This window comes from Rhinatrema bivittatum, chromosome 7 (assembly GCF_901001135.1).
Source record: "Rhinatrema bivittatum chromosome 7, aRhiBiv1.1, whole genome shotgun sequence".
Classification (NCBI taxonomy): Eukaryota; Metazoa; Chordata; class Amphibia; order Gymnophiona; family Rhinatrematidae; genus Rhinatrema; species Rhinatrema bivittatum.
In genome coordinates this window covers 141703409-141729122 of record NC_042621.1, presented here as the reverse complement: position 1 = coordinate 141729122, position 25714 = coordinate 141703409, and the positions used below count along the sequence as shown (strand labels likewise).

At 44.6% G+C, this 25714-nt stretch overlaps 1 protein-coding gene across 3 annotated transcripts in view; it reads left to right on the top strand.

Moving 5' to 3' along the window:
• The window catches only part of PSAP (prosaposin), a 198167-nt gene that overhangs the window by 63618 nt on the left and 108835 nt on the right, over positions 1 to 25714 (top strand). For all 3 annotated transcript variants that reach the window (XM_029609276.1, XM_029609275.1, XM_029609274.1), the window contains 3 exons: positions 5769 to 5963; positions 13296 to 13439; positions 16974 to 17030. In XM_029609276.1, the coding sequence (XP_029465136.1) occupies positions 5769 to 5963; positions 13296 to 13439; positions 16974 to 17030 (396 nt within the window). The remainder of the gene's footprint in view (positions 1 to 5768; positions 5964 to 13295; positions 13440 to 16973; positions 17031 to 25714) is intronic.

Sequence of the window (25714 nt, the reverse complement as noted above, 5' to 3'; positions counted from 1 at the left end):
TTGGTTCTCCAGGCTCTGGGCGAGGCACCTTTCGAGCCCTTACGGGCGGCCACCCTTAAGGATCTCACGCTTAAGTCCATTTTCCTGGTGGCAATTAGCTCAGCCCGCCGTATCTCAGAACTTCAGGCGCTTTCCTGCCGAACCTTTTCTACGATTCTCTGAAGGCGGAGTTTCCTTACGAACGGTACCTCCTTTCTACCGAAGGTGGTATCTTTTCATCTAAATCAATCGGTAGAACTTCCCTCTTTCGCGGTGACGGAGCCAAGACACCTCCGGGTTCTGGACGTCAGGAGATGTCTGATGCAATATTTGACGGTCACCAATGAGTTTCGCCTCTCCGATCATCTCTTCGCTCTTTGGTCGGGACCCAGAAAAGGTCACATGGCGTCCAAGGCCACCATTGCCAGATGGCTGAAATCTGCAATTTCCTTAGCATATCTTGGGGTTGTACGCCAACCACCGATGGGAATTAAGGCACACTCCCTGTGGGCGGAAAACTCTGCTGTTTCGACACAGGAAACTTGCCGGGCCGCCACATGGAAGTCTCTTCACACTTTCTCTAGGCACTATCGTTTGGATGTTCGGGCCCCTGTTTTTGGGTCCTTCGGGGATAGTGTTCTTAGAGCAGGGCTTTCATCGGCCCACCCAGTGTAGGGAAGCTTTGGTACATCCCACTGTCTGGACTGATCCTGGTACGTACAGGGAAAAGAAAATTATTCCTCACCTGCTAATTTTCGTTCCTGTAGTACCAAGGATCAGTCCAGACGCCCTCCCTGTTGTTGTGGATGGTTGTTGGGATAGGCCTCTGCTCTTTTGTCTCTACTTGTCTGTATATTTCAAGCTACCGTGGGGCTCCAGGGTTCTTGCTTGAACAGTTTAGGTTTGCAAGTTCCGTTTTTTTGTTTTACCTTAAAAGTTAGTCAAAGTTCTGAATTTGCAGTTTTTTTTTATTGTGTATGCTCAGTTCTTGATCCCTCTGTCTCGTCTCTTCTTGGCTTTAAGTCTAGTTACTGAGGATTGAGGCTCAGGGGATGAGGTCATATAGGACCGCCCCCTAGAGTTTTGTTCTGACTCCATCTGCTGGACAGGGGACATAACCCACTGTCTGGACTGATCCTTGGTACTACAGGAACGAAAATTAGCAGGTGAGGAATAATTTTCTTTTGCATTTGCAGGACTTATTTTCTAAGTCCTCCAATTTATCAGTAAATTGTTTGCCTTCTGCAAGCTTAGAACCTTTGATATGTCAATCATGAAAAAACAATTATGGGAGACTTCAGTGTGCATGTGGTTGCTTGTCACCTTTCCCACACTGGTGAGTTAGAAACTCTGGTAACCTGGTGCTGGGATTAAATTATCAATAACCCAACACACAGAGCTGGTCACATGCACCCATGTTAGCACTGTTTGCTGAAAAGTATCAAAGATTCCGTGGTCAGATTGTTACCTTATTAATATTACTTTGCATTATATTTTGGATTTTCATTCTCTCAGAAACCCACAGCATTTTATAAGCACTCCCATGTTGATTCTTCTCTGTTACAAGAAAAACTGAATGATCTTTTGTAGGTACCTGCTTCTCATTCTATTGAATTGCTTGTTGACAGGTGGCACAATTCTATATGGTAATGGATGAATTTGCACCTAAAAAGCTGTACAAAATTTATGTCTACCTCTGCTCTTTGGTATACCAACTCACAATCATAAGCTCCAAGTATGTAGAGTAGAGGCTAGATGGAAGTTTTCTTCAGCAGATAATCATAGATCATATAAGCAACATCTTGATTCATAGATATAGGCTGTATCTACAGCCAAACAAATATTATGATAGAATGCTGAAATCTGGAAATTATGAGACAGCTATTTAATACCGTGAAATCTTTAGTGTGTTTTTTTTTTTAATACTCTAATATTTAGCTCAGGTGAATCTTTTGCTAAGCATGTTGAAAATAAGATCTCAAGTGTCAGTATCTTTCAAAAGTACTAGTAATCTCTCATCAACAACTTTAGGTTCTCCCATTATTTGGGATAGTTTTGAAGAAGTTTCTTAGTCAGAAATCATTAACATAATTAAATCCATGAATTGCACAATTTGCACTTGCTTTTAGTGTTGTGAGAACATTAGTAAACCCATTGTTCACATAGTTAATCTTTCATGACCTTCTGTCACTCTTCCTAATTGTTTAAAAATTTTGTGAGGCCACTTTTAAAGAAGCAATCTCTCAACATCTTAGATTTGGATAATTGACTCATCTCTTCTCTACCATTCATTGCCAAGACTATAGTCACCTGTGTTGAATCAGCCAACCCAATTTCTCCTAGGACAAGCAGGGTGGTAGTCCTCGCATGTGGGTGACATCTCCCGATGGAGCCCAGCACGGAAAGCTTTAATCTGTTTCTAGAAGCTTTGACCAGCACACTGAGCATGCCACTGACCACGCGAGGTCCCCCTTCATTCTTTTTTTCTGCAGTACAGTTGCTGCGTGGCTTGTGGAACTCTGCTTCATTTTTTTTTTTTTGCCTTTGTTCCTCAAAGCGAGTTTTTCCCCCGTTCCATCGTCAAGCTCTCCTTTGTGGTCTGTCTCCTCAGCACAGTAAGTTAAAAATCTTTTTTTCCTGCTTTCTGCAGTCAATTCCTGGCATTCCGCTACCCAATGGCCACTGGTCATCGACCTCATGTCAGGTATTTTTTCATGGCGTCCGGCTTTTGTTGATGCCTGTGGACCATGTTGATCACTAATCCGCATGAGGTGTGCATCATCTGTCTGGGGGCTTTGCATTACGTCTGAGTGTCAGCTGATGACCAGATGACCCCCCCCCCCCCCCCCCCCCAAGGGTTGTCAGGCATGCCCTGACAAGACGGAGAAACTTTTTGGTTCCAAAAAGTCTGCCCCGTCTACACTTGCATCAGCGTCTTGGGGAGCCCCTTGATATGCTTCCTCTCACTATGCCCCCACCTACATCTGCGAAGGATCGTGGGAACAGTGACCAGTCGTCCTGGAAACCGGTGAAATCAGGGAAAGACCGGGCCAAGAATGAGATCCCACAACCATTGGCATTGGTTGCTGTCAACGAGTGGCTCTGGTTCCGGTGCCGTACCGCCACCGAAGCGACTCCCATTCCTCGGAGGCACTATCCTCCTCCGTACCCAGGAGTCCCAGGTGTTCCCCATTATCAGTGCTGGGCATGGTGCCTCTCAGGAAAACTGAGGAAGAGCTGTTGATGCCTCGTCCCTCTCCTTCAGTCCTCACCTGATGACTTCCAGGAGGAGTTGGACCACAGGATGCAGTGCTCAGAGATCTACAGAGCATGGAGCCACCCATGCCACCGGCCCCCATACCAGAGCTTCTGCTGTCTATTCTAGCACCTCTGCTCAAGCGTCTGGATGTCCTGATAGGCACCTTACCGATGCAACCCATGCCCAAGGGACCCTCTGTTCCCCAGCAGCCACTAATGCCCCCCTCGGGCGCAATCCCTATCATTGGGTACTCCAAGGAGAAAGATGTGGCCAGTGCCTCATTTCCGAGGCCTCTGTTTCCTGAGCCTTTGCCCAGACCCTCCAGCCTCCTGTGGCCCTTGGGGGGGGGGGGGGAAGCCCCCCCAATGCCAGGCAACTGGTGTCATCGGTGCCTCCAAAGCCATCTGAACTCAGGACTGGAATCCGCTGCAGGCCCTGCCAGCACCCCCATGGATCATAGGAGGAAGGCCCCCATGGAAGGGACAATTCCTTTGAATCTTTGAATAGTCAGATGACACCCCCCCCCCCCTCCGAGCCTTAGAGGAGAGGCAATGGTCTCCCCCAGAGGATCTCTTTTGCAGGGTTCATGAGGGCCATGGCTGATGCTATCCTCTTCCAACTACGTTTGGAGGAGGAGGTGTGACATACGATGCTGGAAGTCCTCCAGTTCGCTCCCAAGGAAATCGTGGCGGTTCCTATCCACGACATCTTTAAGGACCACCTCCTTCAAATGTGGGAGCACCCGATCTCCATATCTCCCATAAATTGGAAGGCGGATGCCACCTATTTGGTACAACAGGTCATGGGTTTGGAGGCGACATTTCCCCCACCAGTTGGTGGTAGTGGAGTCTGCCCTTTAAAAAAAAAAAAAAAAAAGCCAGATGCTCCTGAACTTAGTGCCCTGAAAGACCTTCCAGCCTAGAGCATCGAGCTCCCTATGTTCTCGCCCCAGAGGGACAGAGGACGGCCTCCACATGCAGGGTCTCTGGAGCACTCATAAAGCCCACTGCCAAACATTTTGGAGCTTTGGGTGGTCTATTATGCCTGCTGGGCATTCAGGGACAAGTTGTCCCACAAGGAAGTCCTGATCTGGATGGATAACCAGGTTGCTATGTGGTATGTCAACAAACAGGCATGGGCTCATTCCAACGGTGGTGCAGGTGTGGTCCTGGGCTCTCAGGGGATGTCGCTGCGAGTGGCGTACCTACCTGGGACTTTGAGTGTGCTGAAGAACTGGCTGAGCCACTTCAGTGGTCCCTGAATCTGGAGGTAGCAGCCATACTGTTTGGTGGGTTATGCCGGATATTGACCTCTTAGCCTCCCGGTACAATCACAAGGTGGGAAATTTCTGCTCCGTGTTGCCGGAGGGCAGACATCTGCGTTGCCTTCTCTCTTCACTGGGGAAGGAGTCTGCTATATGCATACCCTCCTCTCCTGCTCCTCTTGAAGATCCTCCTGAAGCTTCAACAGGACTGAGGGACCAGCGCATTGTGATACATTGCAGGAGGACCTTGTGAAATTTGAAAACTGAGCATCCAAATGGCAGATGAAATTTAATGTGGACAAGTGCAAAGTTATTCAATAGGAAAAAGTAACCCACATTGTAGTTAAATGTTAGGTTCCATATTAGGAGTTACCACTCAGAAAAAAAGATCTGGGCGTTAGTCACTATATCGAAGTGGTTGGCTCAATGTGCTGCAGTAGCCAAAAAAAGCAAATAATGTTTGGAATTAAGAAAGGAATGGTGAATAAAAAGAATGTCATAGCATTTCTATATCACTCCATGTGAGAGTGCATCTTAAGTACTGTGTGCAGTTTTGGCTTCCGTTTTCTCAAAGATATAGTCACACTGGAAAAGATTCAGTGAGGGCGACCAAAATGATAAAGGAGATGGAACGCTATGAAAGGCTAAAGAGGTTAGAGCTGTTCAGCTTGGAGAAGAGACGACTGAGGGGGGGGGATATGATATGAGGACTAGGAATGGGTAAATGTGAATCTTTTACTCTTTCAGGTAATACACAGACTAGGGGGCACTTCATGAAGTTAACAAGTAGCACATTCAAAACAAATCTGAATTATATTTCACTCAACGTACAGTTAAGCTCTGAAATTCATTGCCAGAGTATGTGGTTAAGGTAGATAGCATAGCTGAGTTTAAAAAAAGGTTTGGATAAGTTTCTGGAGAAATCCCTAAGCTGCTATTAATCAAATTGACTTGGGGAATAGCCACTACTTATTACTGGCATTAATATGGGATTTATTTACTGTTGGTATTTGCCAGGTACTTGTATCCTGGATTGGCAACTGTTGGAAATGGGATGCTGCTCTTCATGGATCCCTCTGATCAACCCAGTATGGCAACTTCTTGTGTTCTTGCCTAGTTTCCTATAAGGAAAAAACATTTCTAATGCTGAATGTCCTTACACAGTTTCACACAAGAAATAGTCATAATCCATGTGCAGGTTTCTGTAGCAAAGAAGGAAATTGGGTATCATTAAATGTTCACGTTTCTCTTTTTTTTTTTTTTAAGTCTAATCCTGCTGATGATTGCTCTGCCCTTGGTTTGTGCAAGTCTCTTCAGCAGCATCTGGCTACAATAAAAAAACATGAAGCACTCCAGAGCAATGAGATACCGGAGTTGGACTTGTCTCAAGTGATTTCCCCCTTCCTTGCAAATGTGCCTCTCCTCCTTTACCCTCAGGACAAGCCAGAACCAGAATCGCAGGTAATAAGACTATTTGTGCAGTTTGTCTGCTGCATGTTTGAAAGTAGATCAGATACACAATTTGTTACTAATATAGTGCTCTGAGTTTATAAAGTTAGCTTGTGGTGTTTATCAAACTCAATTTCCTAGCGTGTAGCAGATGGACTCAGGACCAATGGGTTTAGTGTACTCCTGATAGCAGTTGGAGACGGATCAGGTTTCAATCTGACGTCAGCCCTAGTACATATACCCCTGCAGGAAGTGCAGCTCTTCAGTATTTTCATTCTCCATAGCAGTTCGGGACTCTGCACGCTTGCACAGCGTTAGAGTAATGTTTCCAAAAGGAAACCAAAATAAGAAGAAATCTTACCTCTACAGACGAGCCCCGCTCTCCTGCTCCCCCCCAACCCCCCCCCCCCCCCCCCCCCCAGCCTCCACGAAGAAGAATTTAAAAAGGTCAGTGCCATTTCCTCAGACTTTGTGCTCTTAATACACAAAGCTTTTTTGCAGCCGGAATCTGGCTGGGAGGCGGAAGGTCCCTCTCCTCCGAAGGTCCCCAAAACCACCTTGGCCCAGGGGAGGCCACTGGGCATGGGGACCTCCGGGGCTCATGTCCCCCACCCGCAGGGGGGGGGGGGGCTGAGGGCACGGGGGACGCAGGAGCCGCTCCGGATTTGCTGACTGAACAGGGGTCCGTAGAGGAGGATGACCCCCAGGTGCTACGTTTATTCGGGAAGGATGAGTTAAGCTCTCTCATTCTCCATGTCCTGCAGGAGCTAGAGCTGACAGCTCCGCCTCAGGATGTGGACACTTCTACGGGGGATATCGCTATGGCAGGCCTTCGGGTCCCCCCCTCAGACTTCCCCCTTCCATCCCAAAGTTTTGCAGATTGTCTCGAAGGAATGGGAGCTGCCAGAGGCTTCCCTGCGGGTGAACCGAGCTATGGAAAAGCTATATCCCTTGCCTGGGGAATCCCTGGATCTTTTGAAGACACCCACGGTGGATTCGGCTGTCACGGCCATGGTCAAGCATACGACTATCCCTGTTATGGGGGGTAGAGCCTTGAAAGATCTCCAGGTTCGCTAGCTGGAGGTCTTGTTGAAGCGCATCTTTGACGTGGCGGCCCTGGGTGTCCGGGCGGTGGCATGCAGCAGCCTTGTGCAGAGGGCTAACCTGTGCTGGATCCAACAGCTGCTGACCACACAGGAGCTTCCTCCGGGCGAGGCAGAACAGGCCAATTGTGTAGAAGCTGCGGTCGCTTATACAGCGGATGCCTTATATGATTTATTGCGCACTTCAGCTCGCATTATGTCCTCGGCAGTTTCCGCCAGGAGGTTTCTGTGGCTCTGTCGTTGGTCAGCAGATGCTACCTCCAAGGCGAGATTAGGTTCCTTCCCCTTTAAGGGCAAGTTGCTGTTTGGTGAGGAACTAGATCAGCTCATTAAGGACCTGGGAGACAAAGTTTATAAATTGCCTGAGGATAAGCCTCGTTAGTCTCGGTCTTTTGGGAATGCCAGGACTCATTTTCGGGGTCAAAGGCATTTCCGTACGGGAAGAAGTGGTTCCTTTCCCCAGAGGCAGCAGGCAACAAGATCCCAGTCCTGGTCCCCTTCCTTTCGTGGCAGGAGACCTCAACGAGGAGGCTCCTCGCAAAGTTTCACTCCCAGCAAGCCCGCACAATGAAGGTGTGAAGGCCCATTCCTCCGTTCCCTTTATCGGAGGTCGGCGGTCCCGGTTCTGGGAGGAGTGGGTCAAAATAACTTCGGATCAATGGGTCCTCGACGTTGTTCGGCACGGCTACGAGTTGGATTTTGTACGTCCCCTCCGGGATCTTTTTATGATATCGCCGTGCGGTCCGCCGGAGAAACAGCTGGCTATAGCTCAAACCGTCGATCACTTACAGGCTCTGGGAGCGGTGGTTCCGGTCCCTCCGGACCAGCTCAGGACGGGTCGGTATTCCATATACTTCCTGGTTCCCAAAAAGGAGGGCACCTTCCGACCAATTCTGGATCTAAAAGGTGTGAACAAGGCGTTACGCGTGCCTCGCTTTCGTATGGAGACACTATGGTCTGTTATTGCGGCCGTCCACAAGGGAGAGTATTTGGCTTCTTTGGACCAGAGCGGTACGTCTGGCCTTGCGTCGCCTCCTTCCGATGGTGCGCGGCCGAGCGGTAAGGATTCTGTCTGACAATGCGACCACAGTGGCATACATAAATCGGCAAGGAGGCACAAAAAGTCGAGCGGTGGCGACAGAGGCAGTATTGTTGATGGACTAGGCAGAACGACACTTGTCGCGCCTTGCGGCCACCCACATTGCCGGCGTGGACAACGTTCAGGCAGATTACCTCAGTCGGCAGCATCTAGATCCAGGAGAATGGGAGCTCTCGACAGAGGCGATGCATCTCATCACCCAGCGTTGGGGGACTCCGCGCTTGGACCTGATGGCGACTCGGCTAAATGCGAAAGCAGCGCGTTTCTTCAGTCGAAGAGAATACGGGTCGGAAAGTGTGGATGCATTGGTGCTTCCGTGGCCCCGTCACATTCTTCTTTGTGTTTCCTCCGTGGCCCCTGGTGGGGAAAGTGTTACGACGCATAGAGGCCCGTCAAGGTCGGGTGATTCTCGTGGCTCCGGAATGGCCGCGTCGCCCGTGGTTTCCGGATCTAGTCAATCTGGCGGTGGACGGTCCGCTACGTCTGGCTCATCTTCCCAATCTTCTCCGTCAGGGCCCGGTATTTTTCGATCTGGCAGATCACTTTTGGCTTATGAGCGGAAGCAGTTGAGGAAGAGAGGTTATTCGGATGCTGTTGTCTACTCTCCTTCGGGCGCGCCGGTCTTCCACTACGCTTGCTTATGCTAGGGTCTGGAAGATTTTCCACGATTGGTGTGCCGCGCTAAGTATTTCGCCCAGACGTTCGTCCGTGGCTCATATCCTTACATTCTTACAGGATGGCCTGAAGAAGGGTTTGGCGTATAATTCGCTTCGAGTTCAGGTAGCGGCTCTGGGCTGCTTGAGAGGTAAGGTCCAGGGGTCTTCCCTTGCGAGTCACCCAGATGTGGCTCGTTTTTTGCGAGGTGTTAGAAACTTGCGTCCTCCCATAAGGCTTCCCTGTCCTTCCTGGAACTTGAACTTGGTACTCCGTGGCTTGTGTGCGGCCCCGTTTGAGCCTATTAAAACGGCTTCGTTAAAGGATCTGACTCTCAAGATGGTATTTCTTGTGGCCATTTCCTCGGCTCGTCTGGTTTCGGAGCTGCAGGCTCTTTCTTGCAGAGAACTGTTTTTTTGCGTATTTCTGCGTCAGGAGTTTCTTTACGAACCGTACCCTCTTTCTTACCTAAGGTGGTCTCAGCGTTTCATGTCAACCAGACGGTAGAATTGCCTTCCTTTTCGGAAGAGGAACTGCAGTCTTCTCAAGGTAGAGACTTGAGACGTCTGGAAGTCCGGGTTCTTCTGCGCTATTTGGAGGTTACCAATGACTTTCGAAGGTTGGATCACCTTTTTGTGTTATGGAATGGACCCAAGAAGGGACTTCAGGCATCCAAAGCTACGATCGCACGCTGGTTGAAGGGCGCTATTGCGTCCACGTATATTGGCTGCGGTAAGCCTGTTCCTGATGGGCTTAAAGCTATTCTTTGCGTTCTCAAGCGACTTCGTGGGCAGAAAATCAATTGGTCTCTTGCCAAGAGATATGCAGGGCGGCCACTTGGAAATCCTGGCATACGTTTTCCAGGCATTATCGCCTGGATGTCCGTGGTCCGTCTGCACAGTCCTTTGGGAGGAGCGTGATTCAAGCGGGACTCTCAGGGTCCCACCCCAGTTGAGGCGGCTTGGGTTCATCCCAGCTGTCTGGACTGATCCTGGTACATACAGGGAAAGGAAAATTAGTTTCTTACCTGATAATTTTCGTTCCTGTAGTACCAAGGATCAGTCCAGACGCCCGCCCACAGTTTCTGGGAGTCCGCTCGTGTTCCATATTCTTCCATTGCAGTTTATTCGCAACATATGCAACAGTTTCAATGCTAGGTTTGTCATTGTCTCGTGTTTTACTGTACACTCTTTGGTGTCCTACTTGTTATTTCTGGTTTTATCTGTTATCAAGGAGGTTTCTGCTTGATCTAGTCACTGAGTTTAAAAAAAAATAAAATAAAATAAAATCTTGGAAATCTATTGGGGACAGTGTTGAAAGTGGTTAATTCCTTACTTCTGCTTTGATATCACATATACTGAGGGATCGCAGGTGGCACACCAGTATATCTAGGGGGTGCTTTCAGTTTTCTCTGACTCCATCTGCTGGAGGGGAGGCATAACCCAGCTGTCTGGACTGATCCTTGGTACTACAGGAACAAATATTATCAGGTAAACTAATTTTCCTATGCTTTTCGAGGAGAATACTGAAGAGCTGCACTTCCTGCGGGGGTATATGTACTAGGGCTGACGTCAGATTGAAATCTGATCCTTCCCCAACTGCCAACAGGAGTACACTATACCCATTGGTCCTGAGTCCATCTGTCTACACTAAGGAAAACGAAATTATCAGGTAAGTAATTTCTCCAATTTAGCTTCTTTTGTGTACTTCATTCTTTTTCCCCACTGTAGTAAGTTGTTCCTATGTGGGAATTTTTTTACCTTTCCTTTAATTGCCTACCATCTCATTTTCAAAATTATTCAATGGTGTAATGTCCATGAATCTTCAGTGTTTTTGACTACAAGACGGAGATACTATTTAATAAACCAAGCATGGGGTCCTATGCATTAAACTTCAAATGCACTTCAAGACCCTTGTGTACATGCTCAAAATAGCGAGCTATGCAGTAAGGCTTTAATGTGCATGTGCCTATGCATGAAAATGAAAGAAGATCGTTTTGCAAATGAGTTTAGTGTGAGCAAGGTAAATAATATGGTATCACTCTCCATGTTTACCAAGGGCTTGCTAATAGCACCCTATTTAATATCTACATCAGTCTGTGATAACTTCTAACATTCATGCTATTAAGAGAACTTAACCAAATGTAGACACAGAACTTGAAAAATGACATCCATGTAAAGAAGATGCTGTTCTCATAGGTCCTTGAGGGTGAATACAATGACCACACATCTTTTTGCCAAACAAATACACATTCTGCAGACTAGATGGAACATTCTGGTCTTTATCTGCTATCATTTGTTTTACTGCAAATATGATTTCTCCAACAGTGGTGACACATCTCAAAGGCTCTTCAGGTATTGCTTCACACTTTACAATGTAAAAGGTACAGAAGTTTTATGCTGATCTATAAATGGACAGTCTCCAAGATAATTGGCATAATTGTCCGGATCATTGCTATTTTTTTTGGTCAGACAATAAGCACTGCAGGTATTCAGAGGCTTGACAATGAACAGTTTTTGTGAGGGTCCAGCCCTACCTTCTGTCTAGTCAGAAAAGCAGGGAGGGGGTCCACCTTCCCCTCTTACAGGTATTAATATATTATAAATTATTGATGTATAAGGGCTCAAATGTATGATTTAAAAGTACTCATTTTGGGGATACCAGTCTTCCTTCCTCTCACCTGGGACCTGGTGGATTGGAGGGGATCCCTGTTGCAGGCACATCGGAGGATACCCATGTGGAAGACATCAAGACCCGGGGGCCTTTAAATTGTGGTGAACAGCAGTGCATGCCCCTTATGCTGGTTTTTCAGCTGCTAGCATAATGGGGAAGGAAAGGAAAGCAGTTGTCATCAGTCAACACCCACCTTACTCTGCGGGACAGTGGACTTGCACGTCCATAAAGCTAATTCATCACTGCAGGAACGGAGTACAGAATTAGCTAGGATCTTTCTCCTGAATCGCGTTCACCTCCACCTAATCCCCACGTTTCACCATATATGTTGCTGGGGAGTCTCAGCGTTGCTTCCTATACATCCAATAGCCCTCAGAGCTATAATGGTTCTAAAGGTGTACGGAGGGACTCAAGAATTGGCAGCCTTGGGAAATGTACATGGATGCTGGGTAACTGGCTACACCAGTGTTTGAGCCCATTAAGTTTACAGACTGTGTAGGTTGTATAATCCTGGCCCCCCATGCAATTTAATCTGCCAAAGGAAGGGGCTGGTGTTAATGTCCAGGAGGAACCAGTTGAAATATCTCGGAGAAACATATGGAGAGCAATATTTCGGACTAACAATTCACTGTTGAATGCAGTGAATCAACCTTGTCACTAAACTACAGCAGATTCTTTGAAATTATCTGATGTGGAAAAGAACTTCCAATTTGAAATTTAATGTTAATTCACAGGTTGGAGCAATAGCTACTTGCAGTCAGCTTTGGTGGCAAATATATGGACAATTTAATTGTACATCAAAAGTTTGAGATGACGGGGAACAGATTACATTAACCTTTTAGATCCTGCTCATTGAAGGAATTATTTCCTGATGCCCCTTTTTACATGTTAGTTAACTAGACCCAAATATGGTATAAATATGGTATAAAAAAATTTGCAAGTAATTAAAAATATATGAAAAAATGTTCCACTTGTGGAATGTTGGTACCTAAAAGGTTAAAAATGTTTATTAAATGTTTCCTATTACTTCCTTCATATCAGGAACAGTTATTTAAGAAATATGTATTTGAGATTCTACAACTCTCTCCTGATGGGAAATTTTGTTTAATGCCTACTAAGGGTTTTTTTTAAACACTCTAACCCCTATTTCTAGTCCTGATATCTTCTTTTAGAATCTAACAGTGAACTACATTTTTTCATCACATTTGCACTCTATTCTGATATTCTCTTTCATCAATATTTTAAATATAAGGCAAGTGTATTTTGTGGATAAGATTCAAATTTTTCCTGATCTTTCCCGGGAGACCAAGCTGAGAAGGAAACAGTTTCTTCAGTTGAAACCTTGTGTACTAGCCATAGGAGCATCATTCTATCTGAAGTTCCCCTGTAAATGTGACTAATTTTCAGGGGAATAGATTTATTTTCCTAGATTCTGCACACTTGGGAAGTACTTCTAGTTGAAAAGACTTAAGTGGTGCTAGGGGTTAAGAGGTTCCCCAGTAGGAATTCCTTAGTTATTTTCTTCTTATTTTTTGTTCCCCTTATGTGGGCTCTATTATGGAAGTTTTCTTATGACTGTATTCTTGGAATCGTGTTTTTCCTTTTTGTGCATAATTTTCCTGTTTTTTATCATTTGATGCTATAAAACAAAGTACAAATTAAAACAAAAAAGTGATCACTTTGGTGATCTAGGATACTGGTTGAGTCTGATTAAGACAGTTATTTAAAACTATAGACATGAATTCTCGATTTCATGCGAGACCTGTTGTGTTGCTGCCTACATTCTATTAAAGCTCTCTCCATCCTGTTTTGCAGGGAGAAAACCAGCTCTGTAAGGACTGTGTTCAGTTCATCACTGAAACTCAGCAAGCGTTGAAAAGCAACGGTTCATTTGAGGAACACATGATCAACCAGTTCAAAAAGCAGTGTGATTCACTGCCACCTAGTATTTCTGTTCTGGTAACTTAAATATATTTGCTGACAAAAATACTCTCTGTGGGTTTTGCTGCGGCTTTGTGTGGCAAACAGAATTATCCAGAAACATAGTGCATGAGCATTTAAGACCACTTTGGTCCATTTTTCCGGTGTTGGCTAATGTGATGTTGAAAACGCATGTATAACATCTTTGGAATTCTATTATGTTGAGCCAATAAAGACTACGGCACCATGCTAAAAATTCAATTTTATCCTGGGCCCTACGCATGATAGTGCTAAAATGTGGAAGGGTGGTAAAATGCCATGTTAGCTTAATTGTGCTGAAATTTGATGTATTTATTTTTATTGGCATTTGATATTCTGATTTTTACCATGAATGGCCTCAAAGCGGATTAGGTGTAAAAGGGTTGACTAGTTTCATATGGGTGAAGGAGGGGTTTTACTAGACATCAGCATTCACTTTCATATTATATTTCTGTTCAGCACACTTAGTTTTCATGTTGGCTTAATGGTTGGGAGGAGACAATTGAATAATTATCCTTTTGTGGAGACTACAGATAAATGAGTAATTCTACCTTCATTAACAATGTTGAATTTGTCTTAGTCTTATAGTTACATAATTTGTAATGTATACTGTATACTTTTTACAACTAAATGCAATGTAAGATAAACAAGAGAGCAGATGGGATAAAAGCCAAATCTGTATAATAATGGAAACCATACAATAGAAAGCAGGGATGATGGGTCTGTTTAAAGTAAAAAGGATCAGATAGGAGAGAGGGAGACCGCGAGAATTTGTATGCAGATTTCTAGCTAACAAAATCCTTGACCTAGACGTTACCATGGTTGTAGTCATTGAATCATGGTTCAGAGATAGGTAGGACTGGTAGGTGACCATAGCAGGAAACACTTTTTTTTCAAAAAGGACAGGTTAAGTTTGTAAAAATGAAGTGTCAACGATCATCTGCAACAATTCACCCAAATGTATATATTGTTGGAGAAGATTGTTTGAAGATTGGTGTTAGCAATGGTTCACATTATGCTCCCCTGAAGAAGCCTATTGAGTGGTAAAACATGTTGGGAGTATAAAGGGAGTGTAAAAAGAAGCATCAATTTGTGGGGAAATGGTGTTATAGAAAAAAGGGAGTGCAAAATTGTCAGGTTTTTTTTAAATTGTATGGATGTGTGTATGAATGGTATTTTTTAATTGTGTATTTTGAGAATTTGAAATTCACTCGATGTATCTGATGAAGAATAAATATTGTAAAATGTATTGAAGTGTTTAGATAAAAGTTTTGTATACAATAAAAATTTCTAATCAATGTCACATTATACCATAATTAGTGTGAAAATGTGATATTTTTATAATTGCCAATTTTTTGAATCTTGTAGAGGTATTGCTAACTAATGAGTCGATACGTAAGGCCGCATTAGTGCAGCAGTGCCGGGCGCACCCTCGTTTGCCCCACGCACTGTTCTGATCACATACCGCTCGATACTCTATTTAAACTGCTTGCAAATGCAAGCCACGTCTGCAAAGCGTTAGGCGAAGCGTTAGGCCCGCGCAACCCATTTTACTGTATAGGCGCTTAATACAGCGCCTATACAGTATCCCGGGTGCGCTGGTACCTGTCATTTCAAATGACATTTGAAATGACAGGCACCAGGAAGTGGATCCCAACTTTAACCCATGAAAACCTAAAAACCGAAAATCCCCTCCTCCCGAAGCGGCTCGACATGTGCCAACTTACCTTTTGTTGCTTTTCAGCCCCTTCCCGTGGCAGCCGGCGGCGAAAACGGCTCGCAGCGGTCATCCCCCCCCCCCCCCCCACCCCCGTGCAGGTCCCGGTTCTCCTGGCTCAGCCCTCAAATTGCGAAGTCAGGTGAGAGCCGACTGTTCTGTGCCCTCTCCAGTCACGGTCCAATGAAAGTAAATAGACGGGCGTGACGCATGCCTTGACGTCACGCGCGCCCGTCTATGTGCTTTCATTGGCTGGAGCGCCCAAATTGACAGGCGCTCAGGCCAATGAAAGTACGCTTCGCTTCGCTCACAACCTTGCAGCCCCTGTCAGGGGCACTGCCCTGGGGAAGGGGATTCACTCAGTACTCGCGCCTCTCAACCCCAGCTGGGTTCTCCGGGGAAGGGGGGGGGGATTTTTCCTCCAGGGCACTGGAGGCGCTAGGACTCCGGTTCCCCCCCCAAAAGACGCTGCACATGGTCACGAGGCAACGCTGCAAGCCGCTTTCGCCGCCGGCTGCCCCTCCGGAGGACGGCAGAGAAGGGAAGGAGCTAAAAGCAACAAAAAGTAAGAAGAAAACAAAGTAATGTTGAGTCGCTTCGGGAGGAGAGGATTTTAGGTTTTTAGAGGTTTCCTTTTGGGGGGGGAAGTTTGCCGTCTACCATTACCCCTGCCTCTAACGCAGGGGTAAGGGTAGGCGGTAAGTTAGCAGGTTAAACGCGCGACAAAACGGCAGGGAAAGATAGCGATAGTCAGGGCGCGTGTTACTGTATGGGAGGGAATAGCTAATTCGATCGTTTACATTTAATATACATGCCGCGTGCGGAAGGGGTTACCCGGGGATTTAAAGAGGCGGTAAGGATGGGTTAAAGGGGATAGTGTATCGCAGGAAGGGCTAACGCGGCCGGAAAGTGAGTAGAAAGCGGGTTAGGAGCGGGGTAACCGCGGCCCCACTTTACTGTATCTGCCTGTAAGCAATCCCACCTGTTTCCAGAGTTACTTAGCTAATAACATTAGAGGCAAACTTTTAAAACAGGAAATAACACTGGAAGTGTACTAAGTAATGCTGGAAGTGGCTGGGATTGCTTAGTACAGTGATCCCGGCAGGACAAGAGGAATGATTTTGAAGGTAAATGGTTGTGTGGGAGGGTGTCTGCATAGGGGAGGGAGGCTGTTTGTGGGCTGGGGGCAGAAGGGGTAATGTACAGGCTCTTTTTTTTTTTTTTTTTTTTTTTTTTAAAGTGAATGGGGAGGCCCAGGCCAGCAGCTATCCTCTTTTTACAACTTTAAATGTTCTTTTTTAAGTGTGAGGCACTTCTTTTTTTTATCAGAGGTAGCGTGGGGGTGGGCATTGGGCTAGGAAGCCTGCAGGTAGCGGGGTGTGTGTGTGTGTGTGTGTGTGTGTCACTTATCCAGATATCTCTGAAGATCCGGGTAAGTAGCTAGTTATCCGGCTATATGAGGTGGATAATTTAGCTGGATATACCTGATCCTTCACTAAGGTAGCAGGATAACTGAGCCTTTCTTTATCTGGCTAAATTACAGCCAGATAACTACTTACTTGGTTATAATTCAGCAAGATAACTGGCTGAAATTGCCAGATTAGTCATTTAGATGGATAACGTTTTCAGTTATCCATGCAAATGGCTTTTGAATATCTACCTCTATTTTTCCCAGTGTTTTATATAACAAAATTTGTTCTGCCATTGTTTTTCAATAACTGCATAGGAAATACTGTGTGTGGTTTGTGACCAGACTTTGTTTTAATATCTTTAATTTACTGCAGCATTCATTTGTATGTTCTGTGTTTTTTTCATAGTGCAAGGATTACATTTCCCAATATTCTGAGCTGGCTGTCGAGATTCTGTTGCATATGGTGAGTTCTGGATGCTGCACTTCTTACATGGCTCTACTTTCCCTGTAACATTTTCGTCTTCGGTTTTGTTATATCTGGACCTTACCTTATCCTTTTTATTAGAACTTGTAACTTCACAGTAGGGCCTAAGGGATAACATTTTAATCTAAAGTGCTGGGGTTTTGTGGCTTTCTCAAAACATTTTCTACTTGCTCACCATATAGAATACTGCCGATACGCTTTGCTTTCAATATTACCTAAGATGAACAGCACAAATGTCATTGCTGCCTTTTCCAGCAATTGTTTAAATAGAAAACCCATATTTTTTTTTAAATTGTACTTCCATTGGTTCTTACGATTGTATGCCAATGCCATGAATCTTAAAGTAAGATGGGAGAGTTAGTATACAGCAAAGAACGATGAGACACTCTTAATTGGCATCTCGGAGACATAGTAGAAGGATGAGAACCAATGGGATAGTGCCATATCAGAGTACAAATTATATCGCAATGATAGGAGCAACTTGGTGGGGAGGGGGTGCTTTTTGTCTGGGTTGGCATAGTGTCCAATAGGATAAGGGTCCTGCAAGAGACTAAATGCACAATAGATCTTTATGGGTAAAAATCCCATGTGTGTTGGGGAAGAGTATAGCGATAGTATGCTACCATCCACCTGGCCAAAATGATGAGATGGACGATGAAATACTAAGAGAAATTAGGGCAGCTAACTAAATTGGTGTAGTAATAATGGGAGATTTCAATTACCTCAATATTGACTAGATGAAGGTAACATCAGGGCATGCTAGAGAGAGTTCCTGGATGGAATAAATGACAGCTTTATGGAGCAATTGGTTCAAGAGCCAACAAGAGAGGGAGCTATTTTAGATCAAATTCTTAGTGGACCGCAGGATTTGGCAAGCAGTAATGGTGGTGGGGCCACTTGGCAATAGTGATCATAACATGATCAAATTTGAGTTGACTGAAAGGGGACTAAGTAAATCCATGGCTTTAGCACTAATCTTTCAAAAGGGAAACTTTGATAAATTAAGAAAAATAGAAAAATGAAAGCTATAGCTACAAAGGTGGGGGATGGGGAGTGATGGGCAGCGTGTGGTGGTGTGAATGGAGTGTAGTATGTATGAGGATGAGTGAGTTGACAGTCTGGGGATAGCGGGTCTGGGAAGAAAATGGAAAATAGGATGGGATGGAGTCATGTGGGTGATTTTGTTAGATGCTTTAACCTATTTGTGGTGTGTTGGCTGTTCAATAAATTGATGGCATTTACTCAGTGAGGGATTCACTGCCTGTTCATGTTTCATCCCAATAAAAATTATTTTGAAAAAAAAAGTGTAGAACAGGTGTGGACATTGTGTTCAGTTAATTCACACCAGTCTGTTATGCTTCTCTACCAGCAGATGGAGATGTAGCAAAGCTGACGCCACAGTATATATACCCCTGCACTGATAGCCTACCGGTATTCTCAGTCTCCAACAGATGGACAAGCATCTCCCTACTGGGGATTGCTTAAAAAAAAAATAAATTAAAAAATTGTAGAAGGAGAAAAGAAGAAAATTCACCCCACTCTCCTGTGGTGATACCATATGGTCCTTCTCTCAGTCGAGTTTTCCTGATGTGATGTCTGCATAACCTTCCCTCAGAATGCCTCATTCCAGTAGCTGGTTTTGCAGCCTGGACTTAGCTGTAGAGAGACAAATAGCTGAAAAGCTAGCGGGTGCAGGAAGCCAAGCATGGCAGTGAAGGCCTTTGCCCTTTTCCCCCGCAGCTGGAGACCATACTCAGCTAGGACAGGTTGAGCTCAGGTAAAGAGTAAATATATGTTAAGGGGAGTTAAGAACATAAGAATATGCCATACTGGGTCAGACCAAGGGTCCATCAAGCCCAGCATCCTGTTTCCAACAGTGGCCAATCCAGGCCATAAGAACCTGGCAAGTACCCAAAAACTGTCTATTCCATGTTACCGTTGCTAATAATAGCGGTGGCTATTATATAAGTCAACTTAATAGCAGGTAATGGACTTCTTGTCCAAGAACTTATCCAATACTTTTTTAAACATAGCTATACTAACTGCTCTAATCACATCCTCTGGCAACAAATTCCAGAGTTTAATTGTGCATTGAGTAAAAAAGAACTTTCTCCGATTAGTTTTAAATGTGCCACATGCTAACTTCATGGAGTGCACCCTCGTCTTTCTATTATCCGAAAGCTTAAATAACCGATTCACATCTACCCGTTCTAGACCTCTCATGATTTTAAACACCTCTATCATATCCCCCCTCAGCCATCGCTTCTCCAAGCTGAAAAGTCCTAACCTCTTTAGTCTTTCCTCATAGGGGAGGAATTCCATTCCCCTTCTGGTCTCAGTGCTTGGTGCTCCGATCTGACATCTGTTCCCATCTCTGGGGGAACTTGGAGTTGTAGCAGGCTTGGTGGGTTGTGCAGCCTTGTGTGGTGGTTTTTTTTTAATTGAAATTTTTGTTATTGTAATCATATAAACACCAATATAACTATTCAAGAATAACTGAATTGGCAATCACTCATTCCCTTTACACCCCAACAGCCTTATTGCAAAGAGGATAGATGAGAAAAATTAAACTTTATAAATAGTGTCCATAAACAGCAAAGGCAGCATATCCCAATATATTGGGGACACATAATAAACTACCCATCTTTTATACAAAGAAAAATACCCCCCTCTCCACCTGTTACCCCCCCCCCCCCCAACCCACCCCATACACACACGCGCGCAGAACATAATCCTTCCCTCAGTGAGGTGAGAGAGCACAACCCAAATCACTATTCTGGCTACAACAATGTTATGATCATGAGGCTCCCTCCTCAGATTGTTTCCACTCACTGTATCTAGACCATACTTCTCAAATTGTTGTAACATCTTATGCCTAGTGGCATACTTTCTCTAATCTAATCTTTAGCTGCATTTGAGAGGTAACTTTGGCTCCTGCCATAATCTAGCAATTTCACACCTGGCTATTACACAAATATGTTTGTTTAATCTGCCTTCATATTTAGTACCTTGGGAAATAGGGAAATTGAGCAGCGCATGCTGAGGAAGTAATGAAATCGAGATCGTTAGGATGTTTTCTATCCATCTGAGAACACTGTAAAGCCTGTTGCTGCATTTTGTTTGTTAACCGATGAGATGTTCCCAACGACCATCGGTATATAAAAACTGTTAAATAAATAAATCTCTCCAAAAGCATTGAATAAAAGGGCAGGCCCACCATAAGTGGATATAGGTTCCCTCTTGCATCCTTTCCAACATTCCATTGAATTCCTTAAGATGGACCAGTGTGAAATACCAGCAGTAAAGTACTTTTTATATCCATTTTCAATTATATTAAAAGAGATAAGATCTTTCCTAACAGACTGGTAGATAAGCGCCCATTGATCTTGTAAGTTCTGATCTCAAATCTGATTCCCAAGCTGTAATAAACACTGGTTTGGAGATATATATATCTTTGATAGTCCGAGAAATCTTATTTGCATTTTGACAGATTCAAAATAAACTTCTGTGATAGATGAGACCCTAAATTAACGTACAATACAAAATGGCTTAATTATAGATGGGGAAATACATCTGTCAGCTTATATTTCGACTGCAGAGTAGGAAAACTTAGCAAACCATTCTGCCCCCAAACATGCTCCCACCTAGAAATCACCAATGACTCCCAAACTCTAAAGGAGGGATTCATTAAACCAGGCGTGAAGTGCTAAAGTGATAGACTCTGGAACCCACCAGTAGAGGGCACCATCTGGTCCACACTTGTTGAGCAGTTGATATTGAGGGGGGCAAGTTGCTTGTAATCCCCCAAGCCTTTTTGGGTAACCAAGCTACATATAATGGAAGATCCCCTAGTATCACTTGTGATAGGATTGCCTATGATTTAGGTGTCTGAGTTCGATGCCCCTCAGTTAAAATTTTGAGATAAGCAGCTGCAAAGTAACAGGCCATTACAGTACAGTGCGCTCCGGAGCGCACTGTTAACCTGCCCTTGGACGCGTGTTTTCCCTTACCCCTTATTCAGTAAGGGGCGGAAAACACGCGTCCAACGCGCGGCACCTAATAGCGCCCTCAACATGCAAATGTTGATGGCCCTATTAGGTATTTGTGCGCTATTCAGAAGGTAAAATGTGCAGCCAAGCCGCACATTTTATTTTCAGAAATTAGCGCCTACCCAAAAGTAGGCACTAGTTTCTGCCGGCACCGGGAAAGTGCATAGAAAAGCAGTAAAAACTGCTTTTCTGTGCACCCTCAGACTTAATAACATGGCGATATTAAGTCGGAGGTCCAGAAGAGTAAGAAAAGTAAAAAAAATAAAAAAATTTTTTTTAATGGGCCAGCGGCTGTCTGGCCGAAAACCAGATGCTCAATTTTGCCGGTTTCCGAGCCCATGGCTGTCAGCGGTCTCGAACTGACGCCGGCAAAATTGAGCGTCGGCTGTCAAACCTGCTGACAGCCGCCACTCCGGGTCAAAAGGAGGCGCTAGGGACGCGCTAGTGTCCCTAGCGCCTCCTTTTGCCCGTTTCTACCGCACCACCTAATTCACCTAATTTTTTTTTTTAATTTTTAATTTCTGAATTTTCAATACAAATAAAATATTCATTTACAATAGAATAGAAACTTGATTAGTCAGTCATTAAAGATAACTTTCTTATAAAGCATGTAAACCATAAAGTTATTCCATAATGGCTAAACAGATAATCTCAAACTTCTCTCGTTGGGGGGGTTTAGATTTGAGGAATAATAACAAATTGAAAGAAGAAATGGTATAGCCCTGAACAAGAGCAGTTAATTTTCTTTAACGATTCTCTATGAAGCACCATTGGCAGAAAAAGAATCAAAATCTCTTAAATGCTCAGGTGCAAAGAAAATGTAACAATCACTCCCCTTCTTTACAATACATTTGCAGGGGTAGCACAACATAAAAGTTGTGCCTAAAGAAACTGTCTCCTGCCTCATACTTAAAAAGGCGTTATGCCTTTCTTGAGTGATCTTTGAGATGTCTGGGAACGTGCGTATAGTTATACCATGAAAGGGGGTGTTTAAATGCTGAAAATACTTAGACATAATTTTGCTAACATCCTGTTCTGCAATTAGTGTAAAAATCAATGAAGCACATTCAATAATTTCTATTGCGGAGGATTCAAGAAACATAGTAAGATTATCTACATCAAATTGATTTTGCTCTTGCGGAACATTTTCGCCTCTTTCAGCACAGGTTCTGGGAATGAAATAAACCTTATTTATCACAGGCATATCAGAGTCCAACATCTGAAGAGTCTCCCGGAGATATCTTTTAAAAGTTATTATGGGAAGCTCACCCATAATTTTAGGAAATTTGATCAATCTCCCATTAAATCTCCGGTTCCAGTTTTCTAATAATTCCGATCTTCTGGACAATGCAGTTCTATCTTTTATTGTTGCCTGGTTGAAGTATATTTCCATTCCATCCACTTTTTCTTTCATTACTTGCAGGGACAGATTTTGCTCAGAAATTTTATTTAAAGAGGCTATTTCTTCCATTCTCTGGTTGCTAGCTCTTATAGCAACTGAGATTAGCAGAAAGCTCCCATAATGTCTCCATAGTTACCACTGCTGGTCTTATAGGGGTTTCTATATGCTCACCCGATGAAACTGATGTTCCGGTGGCTGGTGCACTGGCTGCCCCTCAGCCAAATGTCTCCGAAAGTCCCCAAGAGGATTCCTCGTCGGCTCTGGCTGGGCAGCTGCTTCGCTTCCTTCTCCCTTCCTTCCTGAGACGCTGACTTCCTCATTCAGCGTCTCTAGCAGAGTCTCTGACTCTCCCCTCTCAGCTGGTGGTCTAATCACGGTTGGGCTGAGGGAAACCTCTGCCTCTGGCGGTGTCTAATTTCCTCCCTTCGGCACTGCAGCAAGGCTACTCTCCCCCTCCTCCCCCCCCCCCCCCCCCCCCCCCCCCGGGTCATTGCTGCTCCTGGAGTTGTTAAGGTAGTTATGAGCCTCTGTTCAGATAACTGCATTGAAATTGATGGAAAAATCCTTATTTTCCCTTTACGTTTTGCAGGCATTGTTTAGATTATTTCTCAAGATAAGAGTTCCAGGAATATAAAGCACTGTGCAAAATGAAACTGCTCAGCAACTCACTCACACAGCTCCGCTCAGGGTGCCATCTCCGCACCACCTAATTTAAATACAGAATCGCGCGCACAGGTGCGTGGGCGTACGTCCGCTCTCCCCCGGACTTTACTGAATCGGCCTGTAAGTTAGGTAGGCCTAAACTCCCCCCCCCCCCTTCTTGCTCTAGTTAGAAACAGGACTCTTCTGGTCACTCTAGGTACTTTTCCCTGCCATACAAATCTCATCAGCTTATTCTGCCATTCTTTCAACATTGTTGCTGGGACTAATATTGGAAGCATTTGGAAAGATAATTAATCCATGGCAATATGTTCATCTTAATGGAGGCTATTCTCCTGAGCAGCCTTGTTGGCTAGGCCTCGCTCTCAGGCTTTGCTTAGACACCATGTGGTAGTCCACAGTGGCGATCACACTTTTCTACGCACCTGCCTGGACCTTGTATGGGGTGCCTATATTTTGGGTGTCCATAGTGTGTGCTTACTGGAAAGAGCTTGTTTTTGGGTGCCCTGTCCAGGCTTGCTTGTGTGGGCACACAGCTGAGTGCCCAACTGACAGATGCTTTTGGGAGTGTGCTGCTAGCTGGTGTTTATCCATGGCGCCAGTAGCAAAGAAGCCTAAGCGCCTTACCCTTTGTGCTGCTTGCCATATTTGGGCATCACAGCCTGGTGTCTCCTGTAAGTTGGCAGTATTGCTTGGAGGCTCAGGGAGAGTTGACTCCAACTCATTTTGCTGAGCCCTGCAAGAGGTTAATAAACGTGGATAAAGGTGAACCGGTAGATGTAGTGTATTTGGATTTTCAGAAGGCGTTTGACAAAGTCCCTCATGAGAAGCTTCTAAGAAAACTAAAAAGTCATGGGGTAGGAGGTGATGTCCTTTCGTGGATTACAAACTGGTTAAAATACAAGAAACAGAGTAGGATTAAATGGTCAATTTTTCTCAGTGGAAAAGGATAAACAGTGGAGTGCCTCAGGGATCTGTACTTGGACCGGTGCTTTTCAATATATACGGTATAGAAATGATCTGGAAAGGAATACGGCGAGTGAGGTTATCAAATTTGCGGATGATACAAAATTATTCAGAGTAGTTAAATCACAAGCGGATTGTGATACATTAGAGGACCTTGCAAAACTGGAAGATTGGGCATCCAAATGGTAGATGAAATTTAATGTGGACAAGTGCAAAGTGTTGCATATAGGGAAAAATAACCCTGGCTGTAGCTGCACGATGTTAGGAGCTACCACCCAGGAAAAAGATCTAGGCATCATAGTGGATAATACTTTAAAATCGTCGGCTCAGTGTGCTGTGGCAGTCAAAAAAGCAAACAGAATGTTAGGAATTATTAGGAAGAGAATGGTGAATAAAACAGAAAATGTCATAATGCCTCTATGTTGCTCCATGGTGAGACCGCACCTTGAATACTATGTACAATTCTGGTCACCGCATCTCAAAAAAGATATAGTTGCGATGGAGAAGGTTCAGAGAAGGGCAACCAAAATGATAAAGGGGAGGAACAGCTCCCCTATGAGGAAAGGCTGAAGAGGTTAGGGCTGTTCAGCTTGGAGAAAAGACTGCCGAGGGTGGGATATGATAGAGGTCTTTAAGATCATGAGAGGTCTTGAAAGAGTAGATGTGAATCGGTTATTTACACTTTCGAATAATAGGACTAGGGGGCATTCCATTAAGTTAGCAAGTAGCACATTTAAGACTAATAGAAAATTCTTTTTCACTCAATGCACAATAAAGCTCTGGAATTTGTTGCCAGAGGATGTGGTTAGTGCAGTTAGTGTAGCTGGGTTCAAAAAAGATTTGGATAAGTTCTTGGAGAAGTCCATTAACTGCTATTAATCAAGTTTACTTAAGGAATAGCCACTGCTATTAACTGCATCAGTAGCATGGGATCTTCTTAGTGTTTGGGTACTTGCCAGGTTCTTGTGGCCTGGTTTTGGCCTCTGTTGGAAACAGGATGCTGGGCTTGATGGACCCTTGGTCTGTCCCAGCATGGCAATTTCTTATGTTCTTATGTTCCCAGCATGATGCAGGAATGGGACCGGAGGTGGAGCTGTTGAAATTTCACCTAGTTTTGTGGCTCCCCTAACTGGTTAGTCAGGGGAAGGCAGCTCAGTGGATACTGGACAGACACCCCCTGGTTTTTGGTATGGATCCTTCTGCTTTTTCTTGGGTAGAATTTTTTTCAAGGGCTGCAGTCCTTTCTTTAGGTGCAGTCAGCAGGCCCAGCCAAACTTAAGAGTTCAGGATTGCAGGCTATGGATCCATGCACACTTAATGCCGCAGGTGAGCGTCTGTGTACGTCTAGACATGCTGCAGGTCACACTGGTAGGGACCCATCCTGGAGGATGGGGAAATTCCTCTGGGGTTGGAGCTGTATAGAACAATGTTTGTGTATTCTTTCAGAGATGAGTTGCCAGCTCTGATCTCCCAGACATTGAAGATGCTGGAGGTGCCCGGTGCTGATTCACTGTCTGAGCCAAAGAAAAATTCTATTTTAACTTTGCATAAAGCATCATGTGTTTTCCCCCATTATAGATGCTATT